This window comes from Hetaerina americana, unplaced genomic scaffold (assembly GCF_022747635.1).
Source record: "Hetaerina americana unplaced genomic scaffold, ioHetAmer1.1.p SCAF_1, whole genome shotgun sequence".
Lineage (NCBI taxonomy): Eukaryota > Metazoa > Arthropoda > Insecta > Odonata > Calopterygidae > Hetaerina > Hetaerina americana.
In genome coordinates, this window is record NW_027286069.1 from 59,189,308 (window position 1) to 59,208,012 (window position 18,705).

At 35.9% G+C, this 18,705-nt stretch overlaps 1 protein-coding gene across 5 annotated transcripts in view; it reads left to right on the top strand.

Moving 5' to 3' along the window:
- Sin3A (SIN3 transcription regulator family member A) overlaps positions 1-18,705 on the top strand; it is a 58,769-nt gene that overhangs the window by 7,534 nt on the left and 32,530 nt on the right. For 4 of the 5 annotated variants that reach the window (XM_071590199.1, XM_071590230.1, XM_071590206.1 and 1 more), the window contains exons 4-7: positions 3,709-3,891; positions 10,797-10,975; positions 12,262-12,385; positions 12,778-13,142. In XM_071590199.1, the coding sequence (XP_071446300.1) occupies positions 3,709-3,891; positions 10,797-10,975; positions 12,262-12,385; positions 12,778-13,142 (851 nt within the window). The remainder of the gene's footprint in view (positions 1-3,708; positions 3,892-10,796; positions 10,976-12,261; positions 12,386-12,777; positions 13,143-18,705) is intronic. The other variant, XM_071590222.1, reaches the window with a different exon arrangement.

The window sequence follows — 18,705 nt, forward strand, 5'->3', positions numbered from 1 at the left end:
TTTAATTGAAAAAATATTTTCTTTTGTCTATTGTTGGTCATGCATAGTACTTCATGTTTGGTTTAACCATTGATTTTTAATATTTAGATTAAGTGTTTGATGTTTGGATTTTTGATGCCAATATTCCACCAGATTGAGGTTATCAATGCCTCTCTACTAATTTTTAAGGTATTTTTTTTGGCATCATACTCCACTTTTTGTGGTGCTCTTCTACAGCATGATTTAACATATGTTATACAGGGCCTAAATTAAAAAGCAGTGGTGGTAGGCAAAGAAGCGAATTAGGACTTTCGTCCCTTACTCCATACATTTTTTAATAGTTTGGCTTTTATAGATGTTACCTGTGCTGTTATTGGAATGGAAAAAATGCATTGAGTTAAAAAGTGAATGGGGTGAACTCTACGTGCATGCTATACATTTGCATAATACTGTAAGCAGGTTTCATCAAAATGCAAAATTTTGCCTGGCTGTCAGAAGTGGAGCTCTCCATGGTTTGTTGTGATTACATTCATTAGTTAGTGATGAGGTAGGGCACAATGCTTTATGAACAAAGTATGACTCCATAGAGGAAGAAGTATTGTTCTGCCTGGAGACACAGCTTAATCATAATGTATACTTGATTTAAAAACCATAGTAAGCATAGATAAATGTGAATGGAAAGTGCCATTGACTCAGAGATTCTAGACTCTGGAATCTTAGACTATATTATGGTTATGCATATTATAAGGATGGAATAGAATGGTTAATTTCCTGGGAGAGGCTGCAGATTCAGATCATAATTTGATACTACTATAGTATAATTTTAAATTCAAGAGAAAATACCCGTCAAAAGAAAGGGGAAATGGAATGTGGAAGTATTAAGTGTGATGTGAAGGAGAAAAAGGAGTACTTGGGCACTAGGAAAATTCAAAAGAAAGATTCAATTCATGGTTAGGGCGTGTTTACATTGGAAGGGTGAAATGGGTGCTTTATGTTGAAAGATGAATTATCTATATGGAAGTTAGTAAGAAAATTCTGTGCAACTAATCAGATAACTTGATAAAATTATTAATTGATCCAGAAAAGATTTAAGGGAAAGGACAGTATTTTCTGGCCCATAAGATGCCCCTTGATTTTGCAGGTCACAATTAATGAAAAATACTTAGACTAGACTTAAATGATCAAATTATTTTTATATTAAAACTTAATATGAAGATTATCTAATTGTTATATTTCAAAATTAGCCGCTAAACATGTATAAATTTTGTGGAATCATAGAAATTCGTCATCACTGGGCCAAAATTGCCTTTCATCTGCCTTGTTTCTGTGTTCTGAAGCATAATTCACTAATTCAAGTTTAAGTGCATTATTTTATGGCAATCATCCATCCCTCTTCCATCCAAGCAAAAGCAACCATTTTCTTTGCCTCTACAATACTTTAATACTGATTTAGGTTGAATACCTGTGTAATCCAAGTTTATTGGAAGAGATACAATGTATGTATGTGTGTATTAGCACAGGATTGACCTGTGAAACTTACTCATATTAGGTTTCTTGGCAACACAACATGTACTGTGTAACTAAACAATCATTTATTTGGGAATTTTTAAAGAAGTCCTTTCAACAAAATATTTAATCTATTGCATGCTAATCATTCAAAGCAGTTATATTATCAACATTTGTAAAAGGGCAGTCATTACCTATGCCTGATACAAGATTAAATGTCTTTTCCGGCAAATCGGTTTGCTCTTATAGGTCAAAAATATATCAGTGTACCTCAGGGTATAAGGTGCAGGCGGATTTTAGAGTACATTTTGAAGTTTAAAAAAGTGCATCTTATGGTCTGGAAAATTGGTGCATCTAGTGGAACTGTATGGTAAAGACATTTAGCGAGCAAACTTAGACGTATAATTCGATGAATTAGGGCCAGAAATATTTGATAGAGAGATAGAAAGGGCATCATAGAATTAAAATAAAAAAAGGCTATAGGGCTAGCTAGCATTCCCAAGGTATAATTAAGGGTTTAGTAATACATGGGAAAAGAGTTTTTATGGATTAATTTGTAGCAGTTATGTGGGAGGAACTTGGCCAGAAGATTTTGTCAGATTAGTTTTAGTGCCATTCCAAAAAAGTAAAAGGCAGCCATATGTGAACAGATACTAAGAATATAGAAAAGTAAGTTTTAATAAATAAAAATAAAGATCAATTAATGTATTGTAGGAAATAGGAACCGATTGGGAGGGTATTCAACTTATTCGCAAACCTCTAGGTGTCTATGAACTGCTCAGGTGTAAGTGGTTGATGGAGGCTCCATATGGGCCTTGCTAGGAATAGGGTTAATACTGGGGTGCGTATTATCACCTGTTTGTTTAAATGCATCATTGGAGGAAATGAAACTACATATCTTGTAAATGTCCTCTTAAAGCATTTGGAGATAAAAGAAGAAGAATTATGGGCATGGAAACATTGTCATTGATTTTAGAGATAGGATAAAGGCTGTTGAAATGTGAGTTTGGAAGAGGTGCAATTAAGAATAAAAAAGAAATGTGGAAGTGCACATTAACCTGGTAAGGGAGGATGGGATTGTTAGGAGAAATCGGAAGGAGGCTTGGGAGGAGAGTATTTTGAATGATAATGAGATGTTGAAGACTGTGATCAAGGCGAGAGTATTAGACAAGGGAGGAAGAAAAGGATGGGCATGTTTTATGGAATGAAGTATGCAGAGTTTAAGATGGACTTGGTTTGCAGAGTCAGATTGTGTCTGTTAGGGAGGTTACAAAAGGTAACATTGTACCATTATATTGTTTACATCCAACACCTAATTTAACCATAGAATACTAATAATAAAGGTAGCAATGAAGCAGACGAACTTTTAATTTTTCACTTTCAGTTTAACTGTCACACACACAAGTGTTTACAAGCAAGTTGAATATTACTGCAGAATTTCAGATTTACTTGGATTTTTGTCCTTTGTTTTTCTGATATCTTTATTTCAGCAAAAGGCAATATCTTCGCCTTCAGTGGTACTCTCTGTGTGTCTGCTCCAGTTTCCCTAAGTGTTATTTTCTGGGGAAGTCATGCTGTTCCTACTTATTTTTCGCTCTTATCCTGCTGAAATTATGTACAAACTTTGTATGCTTATTTATATCCTTTCTCAAGGAAATATAAAATTAATCTAAACTTATGCAATAAATAAGAAACCTTGCTAAACTCATTTTATTAAACCCAATTTGTCTGATTTTTGAAATTTTGAGTTGGTATTTCATTTAGAAGATGATCTCCAGTTAAAATAATGTTTCGCCCCACCATCACTTAAGATATTGGCTTGATTTTTATAATTTTGAGAAGAATTGAACTGCTCGAACTTTTAACTGTTCAGATTTCTTTTACTCTGCATGTCTTTCCAATCATCATTGAATTGCACAGCTTCTTCAGTTTACTGTTGTCAGTATGTTTTGGTGAAGGAATTTGTATTCATAGGGAAAATGGCTGTCTTCCTGAACTATTAGTTGACCTACACTTATATGCCTCAATGACCTCTAAGATGAACTCTTCTCACCAACTTCATGTTTTTGCGATGAAGGAGGAACACCTTAAGAAGTCACTAGGAATTTTTTTCCCACCAGTCCGGAGGTTGGAGCATCTTTGTGCTTGTCCATGTACCATAGAAAAATGTGACTATACTTCTATAGTCAACAGCAATTGTGCTTAATTTATGCAAAATTGCAGACGGTTATTGGAGGTCTTCAGGGAGGTGCTCCAGTCAGTGGTGGCAGTAGAGCTACAAGTCCGCATGCCACTCTTCATGTGTCTGGGGTTGGTGGCAGCGGGTCAGGTACTGTTGGTGGTCTTCAAGTTCAAGGTCATCAGCCGCATACCGTGCATCCAGCACACACACAAGTTCGTCACAAGGTGAATCCATTATTGGGTTTCTGCTCTCATTTAAACATCTCTGTTGATGTGCTGCATGCCCTTCACTGATTTCTCTTGTCTGCAACATGGCAATGGCATTATTAGCCTTAGCACACCAGGTAGAAAGACTTTTTTTTAAAGTGGAGGTATATTTTAATGGATTGTTACTGGGTTTTGACAAATTAACACATTCTGAATATCATATTACTCATGATGCTCGTGATTCCCTACATGACATTTCCTTAGACAACCAACAGTCTCATCTGATTTTCTTGAGTTAATGAATTGATTCTTTGGAAGGTAGGCTCTTATTTAAATCAGGTGATTTGTTCTGAAGGCAGGCATTAGTTTACTTTTAGTTACTCGTTTTGCATTTTTTTGAAGGATCAAATTATGTTCTCGACTTCATTGCTTTTCACTGCAATTTTTCATTTGTAAGATTATGTACATGAAGATCTACACTCATTATTTTGTTGGCATGAGATATTGTCAATGTTATTAAGTCCTTATTCTTGCATCTAAGTTTTATTCCATGTTTCCATGTATTCCATATTTGTTTTATTTCCTACTTCTCACATTTGCCATTGTTATATGTAAAAGGCATTTTCAATAATATTGTGTGTGTTCATTTGATATCTGTTGAACTTTACTTAGGATAGTTGTCTTGTTTCACCTTGGGTGCTTGATTGCATAATTTCATTGTTGAAAAAGGATTTAATTTTGTCGGCTTACGTTATCTACTTCAAGAAAGGCTACAAAACTGCATAAGTTTTTTATCCCTTGAAAAATGATGAATAAGTCCTCAACAATGAATAGCAGTTCTGGCAAGTATGAAGCTACCTCTCTCTGTACTGTCTGGCTTGCCCTGGATTGTCTGGGAGAGTTTTCACTGCATGGAATGCTTCAAAACGATGGGTTACCAGATTTTGCCTGAGAAGTGTGCGTTTTTAATCTTCAACAAAAATTCCATGTGGACATGCCAGCTAAAAAAATGACTGCTGTCATGTATTTGATTTTCAAACAGTGAACTCTAAAATGTTTTAGGTTTGTTGTGATGGTGAGGTTATTTTTATCTACTTTGAATGGTACTACAAATTTTCTTTTACATATATCCTTAAGTTTTAGTAGCACTTAACTAAAAATAGTGCTCTTTATAGCCAGATGTATTGATTAACTTTTGTCATGTTTTCTGTGTTTGCAAGTTAGGATGCCTGCATACATATCATGTTACTTAGGCAGAAGGAAATAAATTATATTGCTAATATAGATTATGATACATATACAGTTATTTTGAGTTAATGAATTCACCACAGCTTATTAGTACAGGTTCTTCTATAGTCTTGTATCAATCACTGCCAGTTTCAGTTGAGAGCATTCCTTTGAGGTAATATACATGATTATACTATGAAAAGAAGATAACTTTGTATTATGCCAGAACCTTGAAATGTTTGGTGTGTTACCAAGTTCTCTTCTTTTTTCATAAAAACACTAGGAAATGTAGCAACAGTAACTTTTAATGGTCATCCAATAATACACATTACAATGCAATAATTTCCAAGAGTACTTATCATTTGCCTTGACCGGGATTAAAACATGGATCCCTTCTGGATGGATGTCTGGCAGTTAAGAGTGTTAGAGGATCACTTGGATAGCAGTTCACAAAGCTTAAGGCTTAAGCACTCGGCCGGACATCAAGGGATCCGGGATCGAAGCCCAGTCAAGGCCACTGATTTTTGCAGCTCATTATCATTGCATTGTTCTCTTCTATTACTCATGAAAGAATTCCCAAAAGTATCAACTCGAATGATCACTTCAATCCATGGGCACATGCCTTGATGAGGAACCAATCTCGTACTAATTGCTACCAATTGCTCTGCAGTCCAGGAAGTCTTCATAGGGTTTTAGAACTCGCCTATTTATTAGACTTGTCTATTAGGAATTTTATTTCCAGGTCATCCTAGTATTTAGATCATTGCTGTTATTAGCTTTGAAAAGGTACAACTTTCCAAAACATTATAATTTTGTTCTAAGTTTTTAATATATTTTCTTTACTTGGCCAAATGGGCTACTACAATGACTTGGGAGTAGGGATTGTGGATTTTGATGACCCATAGAAGCTCTACAGGCATGAGAAGTGATATTTGCTCCTAGTAGGGTCACTTGTTGCCAGATAGGTCGACACAGATGAAAGTAGTCAAAACAGATTGAGTAGTTTCAGTTGTGATATTGAGGAAATCATAATCATGAGTAAGTAATAGTAGCACTATTCCACAGAATAAAATTTATTGTATGAGTGGGTTTCGATGTATTACATCATCAACAGGTGATGAAGATGCAATACATCAAAACCCGGTGGTACAATCAATGTTATCCAGTGGAGTAGTGCTACTAATAGTTATTCATTAGTCAAAACAGTTACTGTTCATCAATGAGACAGCTGCAAAAGAGTCTGAGCCCAGTGGGGTGGCCATTGGGTGAAATCACTATTAATAATGGTAATGGGCTACAATCTTAAATATTTATCCCAAGAATGTTATGATGGACATTATTTAGACAATGGGTCCTGACAACCATGAGATTGAGGGGGAGATAAGTAGATAGGTTATATGATTAGTTGTTGGACAAAATCTGATACAAGGGTATTTGTATCGTCGGCATACAGTATTGGGTCTATTCCTGTAATGAACTTAAGCTTATCTGGTAGATCATTGATATAAATTAAAAATAAAATAGGACTAAGTATAGAACCCTGGGGAATACCCAGGATTACTTTTCTACCTGGAGAATCAAGTTAGGAGCCATTTCTTGGAAGCTTAACATACTGATGCTGTTCACTTAGATATGATTCAATCCATTTGTAGGGTGTGCCTCTTTTACCATAGCATTTCAGTTTTTAAAAGAGTAACTGATGATTGACGAAGTCAAAAGCTTTAGTGAAAACAAAAAATAATCTTAAAGTTTCAGTTCTATTATCCAGTCCTGAAAGTATTTGATTCACCATGTGATATGTGGCTGTTGTGGTCGACCTTGTTTTTCTAAATACATGTTGAGATGTGGATAATAGGTTATATGTTTCAAGATATGATACTAGACGATGATAAAAAAATATTTCAAATATTTTCCTCAACTGCTTCAACTGAGATATTTGTCTATAAGAATTCATTGCCATGTTGCAACCTATTCCTCTTTGATTTTTGCTGATTTAAGAGGGCTTGGGAAAATTCCAGTTTTTAGGGATTCATTAATTAACAATAGCAGCTGATCTTTAATAGCATTAAACTTCACAACCTTTTTATTACCATCCCTGGGATGTTATCTAATCCAGGACTAAATTTTAGGGAATTTATTGATTATGTTGGTCAATTCCAGGGCTGAACATAGGAATGTATATAATGAATCACATGAGTTAGGAATGTGAGAATAATTAGCTGAATTGACTGAAACCGTGGGATTTTGATGGGATAGGTACGTCATTCAGAATGGAGGCCATTTTAGAGTAATCTGGTATAGCATTACCAGCGGAGTCCTGCAGTTGCAGATCTTGTTGTAAATTATTTGGACCCTTGGATTCTTTAATAATTTTCCAAATCTCTAGATTTGTCTGCATTGGTAAATCTATGGTTGTTGAAAGATTTTTTAGCACACTGTAAGGTTTGATGATAACTTTTCTTGAGTACTGAATATTCCTGGCAGTCAGCTGGATTTGATTAACTTCTGTAATACACAGCGGCATGTTTCATCTCAGTTCACTTAAAAAAAGATGTTTCTTCAGAGCATTATCACCTTAGACAGCTGTCAACATTTCAGTAATTTATTTATAACTTTTACCACACTTCACCGAAAGCTTGATGTTGATTCATTGCTCTGTGATTTCATCAATTTCCATTTTCAACAGGTAGTAAAAACAAGGACAACAGAAACTAACATAACTGGCACCATGCGCACAGCATGGTGATCTGCCTTACTCTGATGGCTCATTGGGTCTCAGGCAATTAGCGCTGCTAGTGGTCGGGGCTGTAGTCCATGTCTTGTCCATACTGTCCATCCAGACTGCATGTTTTTGTATATAAATATAATAAAAACTGAACTGTGTCTATAACTTTGTACCTGAGGATGGCACCGATACATTTAAACTAGTTGTTCTGAATCAAAAATTTTGTGGATAGATAAATACTCCAATGCTTTACAAGGTTTATTAAGAGAGTTAGTCAGAATTGATGATGGAAATGTTTGCAACTCAAGATAATAGAAGTGTCCAGGTAGTTGTGATGGTAAAGTAGGATAGAGTTAAATAGTTAGTAGATAGTTAGTTAGTAGATAGGATTAAAATATACGAGGGTCATCCGGAAAGTAGTACCCGTTCGTGCCGCATGAAGTGCTGACGACGCGAGTAGCCGCTGGACGAGGTCAGATAGCTTCAGTGGCTTGTCTGCCTTCTCTGAGCCAAGTTGCGTGACGCTAGCATTGCCTGTGTTGTTTCTGTGATTGTTTACAATGTTTAAAAAAATTGAGAACGCCGCCAGTTGTGAAGTGAGGGCAGTGATTAAATTCCTCAATGCAAGAAACGTTCGCCCATGTGATATTCATCGCCAATTAAAGGAGGTGTATGGAGACAATGTAACGGACGAGTCGTCTGTTCGGCGGTGGTGTCGCAACTTCAACATGGGGAGGGGGAACATACACGACGATGAGCGTTCTGGGAGACCGTCTGTCATTACAGACCAACTGGTGAGCTCAGTTGACGAATTCGTGAGGAACGATCGGCGCGTCACAATTGATGACATCTGTGAGCATTTTCCCAATGTTTCTCGAACAATTGTTCATGAAATTGTTAAACACCATCTGCATTATGCAAAAATTTGTGCAAGATGGGTCCCTCGCGTATCTCAATGAGCTGGCGGCGAAGGACTATGCAGCAGGAATACAGAAACTTGTCACACGTTATGACAAATGCCTTAATTTGCTTGGAGATTATGTTGAGAAGTAGTTTAAAGTATCCTCTTTCAAATAAAATTTTTTATGTTTGTTAATATTTACTTTTGTGTCTTTATTTCACGAACGGGTACTACTTTCCGGATGACCCTCGTAATTTTGGTCCATGTCTAATGACAGTGGTGGAGAGAGTCACTGTTCCAACATTAGCTCTTCATCAACAAGTCCAATGTGATGTTCAAGTTCTTTCACATTAGTTGGCCAGGTAGAAATCCCATGGTCATTGCTCAAGTTTCCTTCTGTTGTTGGATATAGTTGAGAGAGTATACATCCCTTTTTTTCATATTACTGTAATCATGTGTCACCCCATGCCTTATTGTGTATGTCACAATTTGTAAAATTTATTTCTTACCATCAAATCCTGGTGGCATCCCTCTTTGTTTTGCTATTGCCTATAAGAGTATGATAAAACTTCAATGTGCATTTTTTGGGTACTCCTTCCATTCCCTTAATCTATTATCTTACACTGACAATAGTGGCTTCTATTTTATGATGAATTCTATTCATCAATGCCTACCTACACTGTCATATCATATGTATCAAGTCAGAGTTAGTGCATTTTTATGCCAAAATCTTTGCTTTTGATGTATTGCTTCCACATTACCCTTCAACACAGTGATTTCTCCATTATTTTCCTCCTTGGTCATGGTTTCAGAGTTCTAATTTTCTATGACTCTCATGCCTATTGTCGTTTCTGTCCTCTGCTTTATTACTGTCAGAAATATTACAGTACCATCTCATTACATTCTTAAAAAATGGGTATGAAATTGTACAAGTGCCAACAACCTCTAGTGCGGTATTCCTTTCATTAAATTATTGTAGAAAGTTATACATTTGCTTTTGACATATAATTATTCTAGATCTAGGACTTCCATTTATGTATTTAGAATTTTTGTTGTGAATACAATTTATTTCATCAATCATTCTTAGAAAAGCCATCTCTAATTAAAGTAACAAAACAGGCAAGTGATGGGGGTGTTATTCATATTTTTTGTTTCATTAAAATGCACTCCCTTTAGACCAGCTGTAAAGCATTAAAAAGAAATCATCCATTATACAGGATTCCATCCTTTTGTATTCTATCTACAAGATGGAGTATTACTGGGTGCATCTCACGTATCTCTTCTTGAAGATCAACTTCTTGTAACTCAACATTATTGCTATATAGAGGTTGAAAAGGGGCAATTGGTTGATTTGCTCTTAATATATTTAGTTTTTAGGTTCACTCCCTTCGGACCAGCAGTAAAAATTTTCAGAAGGGATTTATTCCCCCATAGTATTCTGTGCTCAAAAGGGTATGTTTCAGGATGCCTCCCAGCTTTCATCGTCATTAGAGTCATCTTCCTCTCTCCCTACATCATTACTTGGCATAGTGTAGTAATAGATATTTTCTTAAGAGGTAAAGAAAATTATAATTTCTGACTCCATCTAAAGAGTAAGTCATAAGCTGTTCTGCTTCTTCTTAGCCCTTTTATATCTTCTCAACACCTTTGTCATATTGTCACATTATTTTTCTCCTTGCCAGTACACGAAAAGGTACTAGGTCAGTTTGAAATCATGCAAAAGATGTGGTTGCTGTACTTTTTCCATGCTTGCTTACTTCAACTCAATTATAGATTATGTAAAAGAATTATTATATTTTAAATGTGTGAATAAATTCACATAATAAATTGTGTAAAAGTTAATTGAAAATTGATTTAAATGAGATGTGATTTTAGATTTAGAGCCTATTTTTGGCTGAATATACCGCTTTTAAACTGCCATTGGTAGTGTTATATGTTTTGATACTTTTATTCCTGCTGAAATAGTGCATCTTTTTTCATCTTTTCCCTAATCAAAATTCTATTCAAGGTTCATGATGAAAGTTTGTTGCTGGGTGAAGATTCATTTTTATGTCATTTTCTTTGTATTAGGTACATTCAACATCAGTGTCTAGTCAACAACAAACAGCCGGACAGCAGCAACAACAATTTCAGAGACTTAAAGTTGAAGATGCTCTCTCATACTTGGACCAGGTGAAATACAGATTTGGGAATCAACCTCAAGTCTACAATGACTTTTTGGATATCATGAAAGAATTCAAATCCCAAAGGTAAGGCAATATTGAGGGCAACTCTGAAAAGGTTGACAGTTCTATCGAATTATGAAGCTGTGTGGTAATTATAAGCGGCTGCTTAGCATGGTTGTCCAAATGCCAAAGAAATTGGGTAAGGCAGGGAGAAACATTTCCTTCAAGGAAAGTTGTTTTGTAAATAATTTAAATTTGAAAAATATCTTTCCATATAATGATACTCAACCACACATTACAAATGTGAGGAAAGTATGACAAAATAATGCGAGCAAATTTTTTTCAGTCCTTACTCTATATTTATTAAGTGTAAATACTTTAATTATATAATATTCTCACATTTTTGCTTTTTGTAATGATGGCTCTTCCAAAAATCTACTTCCTGGCTACCAGATCGGTTTACCTTTCTGAGGAAAATACGGTTTTCTATTCATGTTCTGATGCATCTGTGATCTGGCAAACCTATAATTTCACCCTTATGAAAAGATTGAGCAATGGAAAAAATGTACTTTCCCTTACTAAAAAATCAAATTAAACAGATGGATTGAAAAAGGAGAGTTCTCATACATTTTCATTAATATCACAGCAGTATTTTGGTTATGTGTTTTTCAATTATATGTACTTCATCATGCATCCATTGGCCTGGATATTTGAGAGGGTATGGTATTTTGAAAAGCACAGGTGAAAATTGTAACAGTCTTACATACATACAGTCTAACACTGCCCATCCTGACTCTGCATTCAGCACTCACATAAGAGAAAATATAAAACCAAGAATTCAGTTAGCTGTGCTAATATATTAAGCTTTATGCGATTTTTGAAGCAAGATATATAATATAGCACATTACTCATTGTTGTCTGAATTGTGCTTATAGAGCATTTCATTTGCTTTAATTTGGGTATTGTCACACAATGGTGTGGTTCTGTATTATCTTCAGCATTCTACTATATTTGTATGATAATTTTAATGCATCCATCACTGTTAGTCTAATACACGTGAGCTGTAACTTGTTAATGTTTATTAAATTCTAATGCATTAATTGACCTAGTTCAAAGATAATATCATTGAAAATTTATAATATTACCTGCAATTTAGGTAAACAATTGAGGTTCTTCCAAGTATTTGTTGATACTAGTCCTGATTAGTGTCATCAACCTCCAATTACACACTAAGAATTTAATTATGACCAATACTCTGGAGCTTTGAACAATATCTCTATATTTTATTTTGCTTTTTGTCATTATATTGGCTGCCTATAATAGTGGTCATTAATTCCAAAGTCACTTATAACTTATTAATTAAATTTCAGTATTGACACACCTGGAGTCATCGCACGGGTATCTAACCTCTTCAAAGGACATCCAGAACTCATTGTAGGCTTCAATACATTTTTGCCTCCAGGTTATAAAATAGAAGTCCAGGCTAATGATCAGGTAAATAATTTTTTCTCTTGATAAGTTCAGTTTTGTAAAAGACATACATTAAGGTCTTTATCTTATGATTTTAATATAAAATATCTCTGCAGAGTGCATTTTTATTGTAAGTACTGAAAGCTTAAATTTTAGCAGTTCTTCCATTGATAAAAGATCCAGCAACAATCATTAATCCAATATCTGTATTTTGGGAATAATTTTTAATTAAAATTGTTTTTAAAGTGGGCCAAGCCTTGATTTGCCAGTGTGTAGGTTGATATAATTTGTTAACTGCGCTCATTGGTATAAATTTATAGATCTTAAAATTGTTGCAAGATCTGCTTGTTAATGGATTGGATTTATATACTGTAGCCTTTAATCATGCTTTTCATTTATACTGTTTATATTTTCAGGGATATGCCTTCCAAGTTTCTGTGTCAATGCCTAGTCCAACTGCTATGGCAGCCACCACCACAACTGTTGTTCATACTGGTGGTTCTGGAGGAAATACTACATCTCATCATCTTCACCATTCAATCCACCATATTCATGGATCGCATTCAACCCACACAGTCCCTGCTGTTCCTGCTGGGAATACCAGCTCTGGTAGTTCCCAAGTGCAGACATCACAATCAATTTCTCAGGCATCATCAACAGCATCGATTACTTCATCCACACCTGCATCTCCAGTTGCTCTCTCTATTCATGGTGTAACCAATCCTGCACCTGTTGTGACAATGAAGTCTTCATCAGGGTCCTCATCTGGAATTCAAATCAGGTATGTTGCCTATCCCAATCTTTCTTTATATACTATGGTGTATCCTAATGTAAAAAGTACATCATATAGCTTGAATTTTAATGTGTAAAATAATGATAAAGGTAATATGTATTTTCTTAAGATTTATTTTAACCGTACCAATTTGCTGAAATAGAGGCTTACGTCAGAGGTAAGCCACCTCAAAAAATCACAAGCTTTTTGTGGAAAGAGTAATTTTTACAGATTTAATCTTGCATGGGCATTCTATTTTCTGCATACTAGCATTAGGTAGTCTGTTAAGTCAAGTTCAATTAAATTTTTTATACCCTTAGTGTAAGGGCACAAACCTGTGGAAGTAAGTGAATGATGTCTGCTCACTTGTTCTCAATATTACTGTGATGAGCCAACCTGTTTTTATTACTTAACCAACCCCCTTGATTCCCTAGAAGTCTCCCTCAGTTAATTTTTTCTGTGGTCCATTAAGAAACAGGAGGGTTATATCTATGGAATGCTGATGTTATATGGTTTTGTATTGCTACTTTGATTTTAATTTGGCATTGTTATTCAATGCATTTGAAACCATGTAATGGCAGTTTAGCATGGTTAAAATAATTTTAAAATAATCAAAAAAAGACTCGTTGCTTCATGCCATTCACTCTTTCCGTATCAATGCAATTCTTAATCTGCTTACCATAGCACATAGATTGGTTCTCCTATTATCATATCATATTGTGCAAACAAATGCATCATTAGTTCTATACTCTTTGATAAGCAGTTAGTTGTTATTTTTCAATCACCTCTCATACAGTCAAACTCCATGTTTGCATTATTGGAATTTGTTTTCCTGTAATGTACCACATTTTTAGAATATTCTATACAATTTTCTGTTTTTCCAACATATGTGAAACTCCATATTTACACCATGTTATTTTTAGTTTTCCCACTTAATGTTCTAGATTTTAAAAAATATCACATTCTAAAACAGTTATTCATATTCATCAGCCTTAACAAAAAAACTTAACTGACCATTTCGTACATGTACTTCTAAAAAGAAAAGGAGAGAGCAGTAATGTGAAATGTTTTAGCCAAGAAGTATGGTGGGAATGCAGTGCACCGTGGTGACAAAAATGTAAACTACTTAAGCTCATTTGTCTGCCATGAAAAGATTTGTTCTATGAAATGAATACTTCTCCGACTAGTAGTTATTTATGTAACTTATACATTGTAATTTTATATAGTCATATCATCATCACAAATAACTTCATCTGGAATTTTTTTATCACAATCAACAAGAAATCCTGTATTGATAAAGCAGTTGTATACCGTATTTGTTTGAATCTAAGATACTCTTTACAGCTATTCTTCCCCTCAAAGTGTTAGATTTGTACGCTAAGATTGGATGTAAGAACGTCACGGTGCTGTGCCAGGATTAGTATAGGCTTATTACAAGGAGACTAAATGGAAATAAAACAGACATCTTAGTAATTGATGCAGGAACAGGAGTAAAAGCACAAAAACAGATAAATTGGAACAAGGTAATGTCATTGTTTAGGTTGCTTCGATTCGTTGTTTCGATGTAATGTTAGGTAACCCCCTTAATCGTCGTCTTCTTTGTCTGAAGTGTTGGGTGAATCACGTTGCTCACATTCAGAATCTGATTAGAAAAAAAAGTGCACATTAACAAATGTGGTGAAGCAGGGGGAAGGGACAGACGGAGTAATAACCTACAGTTATTGAAAAGAGATACTTCCATCATCCTCATCAGCAAAGATGCCATCATCGTCGTCCTTCACCCAAAGGATGCCATCTTCTGTGCCATCCATCTTGTTGCTGATATATCACTTCTTGAAAGTCTTCACAATCTTTTTATCAGAAAGGGTTCTCCAAGCCACAGAAACCTGTCGTATGACTTTGTTAGGAGAAGCCATTTCAATTTTTCCTTTGGCACTTAACTCACACTCAGTTGCAGACAACCATGAAATGCACTCCTCTTGAAGTCGGTCCTGGAATGGTTTATTATTGCCAACATCCATCAGTTGCAAAATGGATATCATTCCTGCAGGAAAGACCACAAGTTCTGACTTCATCCTTCTGATTTTATCTTTCATGGCATTAGTATGATGGTCCCGAAAGAGTCCAGTATAAGCATAGTGGGCAGATTCAAAGGGGCACCCGGTCTGCATCCCCACAGTGTTTAATTAGTCAATTATTAATTCTGAGGATAAAAAGAAACTTTACACTTCCACAATAAAGATTTAATATTTCACAGCCATGGTTTCAATGCTGTGCATCATCATCAGGTAACATACATCAACATTTTTTGAACTTTTATAGTCTGGCTCCAAGAGGGAAGAGGAGAGGGAGTAAGGGAGAGGGGGGTAAGATGAGTTTATGAGCAGCAGCCTATTAGTGGTCTTGGGGAGGGGGAGTTAATGTATTGGAAGGTTACTGGCTCAAATTTGTGAAGATTAATTAAATGGTCATTAAATAAAGAACACAATGTAACACTCTACTGTTCTTAGAACTAGCGGCAGAAGAAAAAAACAAACACATTGTGTTCTACATTTAATTAGGGGGATGTGTTTGTCTACAATGATTTGAACTTTATTAAGGGATGGTCAATGATCGAAAATTATTAATTCTTCTATCATCTAGCATTTACTTCGGCTTGAACGTTGACATCTTTTGGGATTGTTTTTCATTTTAAGATAAGAAATGGGGCAACTTGTGACCGTGAGGTGTAGCAGCCAACATCACTGTCACTCTTAGTTTTCCATACCCTGTTGTCTTCAGAAGAACTTTTTTGGCTCCCTTTCTCTCAAGCATGTAATTTGGTGGCATATCTAAGTAAACTGCCATTTCTTCTGCATTAGCCATCTGCCCCAGCATGAAATTACCTTTCTTTCAAAGATCACGTTTGTTTTTGGTAAGACACCAATTTGTGTTTGAAGGTCGCTGGGAGCTTCGACTTGCCCGAAATTGTGTGCAAGGGATGCCGAAAGTTCTTGCTTTGTTGTTGGCTTCCTGTTGCAGTTGGTCTTAGCTCACAAAAAGTCAACCTTTCTGCCTCGCGTTGAAGTATTTCAACACTGCTGCGTCGACTTCTGGAAATCTTCCATGTTTTGATCCAGTGAACTTCTTTTGTGAAGACTTACATGCAAAAATAGTGGACTTTTTCTAATGTCACACCAAATCTTGCAACAGCTCTTTAGCTCCCATTTTTTTCCGTGAAAAAGATGATTTGCCTTTCGAACTTCACAGTGCACAATTCTCGCTGACACACGCATGGTATCTGTTCTTTACCCAGGCTCGAGCGCCTTGCTCTCTGTGAGCTATCTAAACAAATAACCTAGAGTCCAACATTATTTCCCTGACCAACATCGTGATCGTGATTTCACCCACATGGGAAGTATTAGATTCGAAGAAATACAGAAAATGAAGTGAAAATGAGATTTATGTTTTTGGCAGCCTACTACAGTTATATTTTGGATGAAACTGAGGGCATTCATGAATAGATGATCAAAATCTGAACTCAATGTAGAATAATGTTGTTGAATTGCCCCTCCATGTAAATTATCCAATGAAACCTCTTTATATAAAACACAAGGTAATCATAAAGTTAGACCTTGAAATTCCGTGGCTCAAAAGGAATTTGAATATGAACTTCTTCTCTATTTGCAAGTAAAATCATGATACTGTTTTGTCTGTATGTTCAATAGTTGGCAAATTGATAGTTGATAGATTGATGATTGATATGTAATTGATTGTTATTAATAGCTCATGAGTATAGAGGAATAGAGCTGAAGTACAAGGGGAAACATGTATGTGGAAATGACTCCATGCGAGAAAAGAGTGGATGTGGTGAAAATTCTTGGACTACCACCATCTACACCTTTCCATATTAGGCAAAAGGATGCTGTACGAGAACGAAGGATGGAGTGCTTGAACGAATCAATTGAGAGGAAGACTGGAAAGAAATCAGCATACAGCAAGCTTGAAGTCATCTTTTTCAGCTGGTAGCAGCAGCCATGATTTGTGAATGCTCTCATTAATGGCAACATAAATATGGAAAAACAGCATTAGCGGAGTAACTGACATCCAGTGGTAGTCTTGTATTGTTCAGGGATCCTTGTTGGATTCTTTATGTGAACCTTGCTGGGGAATGGGGTGGTATTGATGCTGAAGCAACGTATCTGTGGATTATAGAGCTACTTAAGTTGGTAGAGGAAAATGCACCTTGTGATGTGTATAACACCAATGAAACACTGATTTCATAGATGCTTGCTGACTATCTCTTACTTAAGGACCAATCGTGCCATTCTGGAAAAGTTTCTAAAGCAAGGGTCTCGATACCCTTAAGTGCTCAGTTCAAATGGTACCCAAACATTCTGAATAACACGAATCCAGTTGGTTATTTTGTAATTTGCTTGGAGGGGTCCACCAAAACTTCTTTAATAACCACCTTCAGCCACTATGTTGATATCTTGTTTTGTTGATTATAGCTTTTATTTGAAGGGGTGTTTGTGAGGTGTGGCATAAAATTGGAGCTGTGGAAATGAGCAGTGTTCTTCTGTGAAATTCTATGTGAAACTCTGCCAATCCTTCACAGAAACTGTTGAGTTGATTACTAAGGCTTAGGGTGAGGATGCTATGAAACGTACCACGTGTTATGAGTGGTTAACTTGGTTTGATCAGTGAAAGACAACGAGTGTTCTGGAAGGCTGTTAACATGGACTGATGACCTCCACTTAGAGAAATTTAACAATCTCATTTGTGATATCAATATTTGACTTTCAGGGAACTTACAGAAGAGTGTGGCATCTCGTTTGGCTTGTGCTATCAAATCCTGATGAAAAAATTGAGGATCATTATGATGCATCAAGTCATTAAATGTCAAGGGGATGTTAACTTTTTCTGTTGCAAGGGGGTAGTGCTTCATGAATACCCACCTAAAGGCCAGACACTCATCATGGGAGTACTGCCTGGGGTTAGGAAATGCCTTAGAGAGACAATCAGACAGAAACGGCCCAAATTTGTAGGAGTGGCCAGTGGAGTTTTCACCATGACAATGCGCTGGCTCTTTCATCTCTCAGAAATAATGAGTTTTATGACTGAGTTCTCATGACTAATGAGTTCCTGAGACCTTAGCCCCTTCCACCCTACTCCGCAGACCTGGTCCCATGTGACTTTTTCCTGTTCCCTGAGCTAAAAACCCTGCTTAAGGAAAACAATTTGCCACCATTCCAGAGATAGAGAAAAATTTGACAGAGGAGCTTATGAGCATTCTGGAAGAAGAGTTCCAGGACTTTAAAATTGTGGAATCACCGTTTGGATAATTGTATACATTGGGAAGAAGACTGCTTTGAATGGGACCCTGACCAATAATTTGTTAGTGAGGTATTTATTTGTAATAAAAGTAGTTTAGGAACCTTTTGAACGGATCTTGTATAGTAATGGCTCTTGTAAGGTAATCTACCGGTTAAGGTAGGTTTTTGGAAGGACACAACTACCAAATAAATATTTTATTACTCCTAACAAAATACAAAATTCAGCATCCTACTCTACATCAGGTCCCTCTTCATCT